Source organism: Astatotilapia calliptera, chromosome 20 (assembly GCF_900246225.1).
Source record: "Astatotilapia calliptera chromosome 20, fAstCal1.2, whole genome shotgun sequence".
Lineage (NCBI taxonomy): Eukaryota > Metazoa > Chordata > Actinopteri > Cichliformes > Cichlidae > Astatotilapia > Astatotilapia calliptera.
This window is the reverse complement of record NC_039321.1, coordinates 17,319,042-17,321,443: the sequence shown is the minus strand read 5'-3', so window position 1 is coordinate 17,321,443 and position 2,402 is coordinate 17,319,042. Positions and strand designations below refer to the sequence as shown.

The following is a 2,402-nucleotide window of genomic DNA, read 5'->3' as shown; positions in this document are numbered from 1 at the left end:
TCATGGATCCCGCCGTCTGTTGGGGTCTGGCCACAGGACCTCATCAACATCGCAAGCAATGTCTTCTCCCGCTGGGCACCGGGGAAAATATCCTCTTCCATGTCAAAACCATCCATGGATTGCTGTCACCTGAATGTCGCCGCAGGCCTGTTCCATTGCCTGCAGAAGAGGCATGCAGGCATGTAGTTGGCGGTCATATACACGCCATCTCCAAGCCGAAAAAAATTCCTCTATAGGGTTTAAAAATGGTGAGTAAGGGGGCAAGCATACCACTTCAAGTTGACTTTGGTTGGAGAACCAGGCCTGGACCAGAGCAGCCCGATGGAAACTGACATTATCCCATATCACCACAAACCTGGGCTGATCTGGTCTGTTCTGTACAACTATATCATGGAGAGCATCTAGAAATGTGAGTATGTGTTGGCTATTGTATGGACCTAGTATTGCATGATGGTGCAGAAGCCCTCGAAGGCATATGGCGGCACATAATGTGATGTTTCCCCCGCGCTGCCCTGGGACGTGCACAATTGCCCTTTGGCCAATTACATTACGACCCCGTCGTCTTGTTTTGCTCAGGTCGAATCCAGCTTCATCAATGAAAATGTATTCATGAGGCTGTGCAGCTCCATCCATGGCCAAGATTCTCTGAAAAAAAGGGGAACATATCACTGTACTACAGTGCTACACATACAGCACCCTCACCCCATCACACAGGTACCTGTGTAGCTCTCAGAATGGATCCATGTGGTACTGATATGGTACATATTCAGCTGCTACTGGACTTCACCAATACTCTATTGTAAATGTAAGGGACAGTTACACGTACCCGTACATATTCAGCTCGAAGTCCTTTGACCCTGTCACTGTTCCTCTCGAATGGGACTCTGTAGAGCTGCTTCATGGTGATGCTGTGTTTACCCAAGATGCGTCTGATGGTGGTGATGCTCACATGGTCTATGTTGCTGAACACTCGCCTGTCTGCAAGTATTTTCCGTCGTAGCTGGTGGAGACAGATGGCATTGTCTGCCCTCACTAGGTCCACAACAGCAAGTTCCTGCCGTTGTGTGAACAGGCATTGGCGTCCTCCCCCAGAAGGTCTTCGAGTCATTCTAGAGAAATACAACCACATATTGTCATCGGTTTGCTTATTTTTCTTACAGTACTTCACTGTATATACTGTATCATCCACTGTACAACACTGTACTTCAATATAAGTAATCATGGTATGTTTCACAGAAACTACCACTTTGGCTGCAAAAGGAGCATTAGCACCCTGCAATACCCTGTACACTTGATATGGTAACTGTAGAACAGTACTATGAAAACCATCTGAGTAGAGTAGAAGGCAGTGAGATGAAGACAGACCTGTTTTCTAGTCGGAATTTTCTTATTACAGATGCCACTGTGAAGCGGCTTAGATGTGGGTGGACTCTCTGCCCAGCTTCCCTCATAGTCAGGCCGTGGTTGATGACATGGTCCACCAAAGTTGCTCTTATATCATCAGAAATATGGGTCCGTGCATGGCCTCTTTGACCTCCTCCTCCTCTTCCTCTTGCTCTCCCTCCATCCATGCTTGCAAAGTTCTTGAATTGGCTAAACTGAGGGCTTTTTGTGGCTGGCTAATTGGTGTTCAGTTTTGCAAGTAAGTACCTTCAGGTGTATATTTGAGTGGTTGCAATTACACGATGTGTTTTGTATTTTGGATACATGTGTTTTCCAAATGGCACCCTGAAATTTCATTTTTGAACGAAGTGTCTTATGTATGAAATAGAGTGTAGTATGCAGGACCATGTGTGTTGCATAAAGGAGTAAGTGTGTTGCATAATTGCAACCAGAGTGCAAAGCAGCACTTTTGTTTAAGGTATGGGTACATGTGTTTGGGGTATGGTAACAAAAGCTTCAAGTTGTGTTACTTTAGTCTAAGCATGGGTTTATAGTGTTCAAGCAACGAGCAAAAACTGTAAGAGGATGCATACCTGTGAAGGTCTAGGAGAGAGGCCAGTGGACTTTTTAACCAGATTAGTTAATGCCATATCAAAGTGGCAGAAGTGTTCTGGTGCTGATTTTCAAGAACAAGTGGAATAAGACTGATGTGTTGCACCTTGGAAGTTAGGCAAAGTTGCTGAAGCCATGTTGAGAGAAGAGGTGCTGATCAGTATGGCTTCATGCTGTGATGTTTTTTTTTTGAGAGGGTCAGTGGATAAGTATAGAGAATGCCAGACAACATTGATATGATAGAGAACCAAGAAAAGAACTGCATGAGGAAGCCAGGAGAGGAATGACAGTGAGATGGTGCTGAGACGTGTGGTAGGCTTGACAGATGGGTTCAAAGTCAGGGTGGGATTACCTGAACCTCTACTTGTTTGTGATGGTGATGGACAGGTTGACAGATAAGGTCAGGA

The 2,402-nt window shown here is 45.4% G+C and overlaps 1 protein-coding gene across 1 annotated transcript; it reads right to left on the bottom strand.

Moving 5' to 3' along the window:
- LOC113013787 (uncharacterized) lies at positions 1-1,108 on the bottom strand. The gene is made up of 2 exons (XM_026154938.1): positions 827-1,108; positions 1-645 (listed from the first exon to the last, which is right to left on the bottom strand). The coding sequence occupies exons 1-2, from the start codon at positions 1,106-1,108 to the stop codon at positions 103-105; spliced, it is 825 nt and encodes a 274-aa protein (XP_026010723.1). The 3' UTR covers positions 1-102.
- Between the last annotated feature and the right edge of the window lie 1,294 nt (positions 1,109-2,402).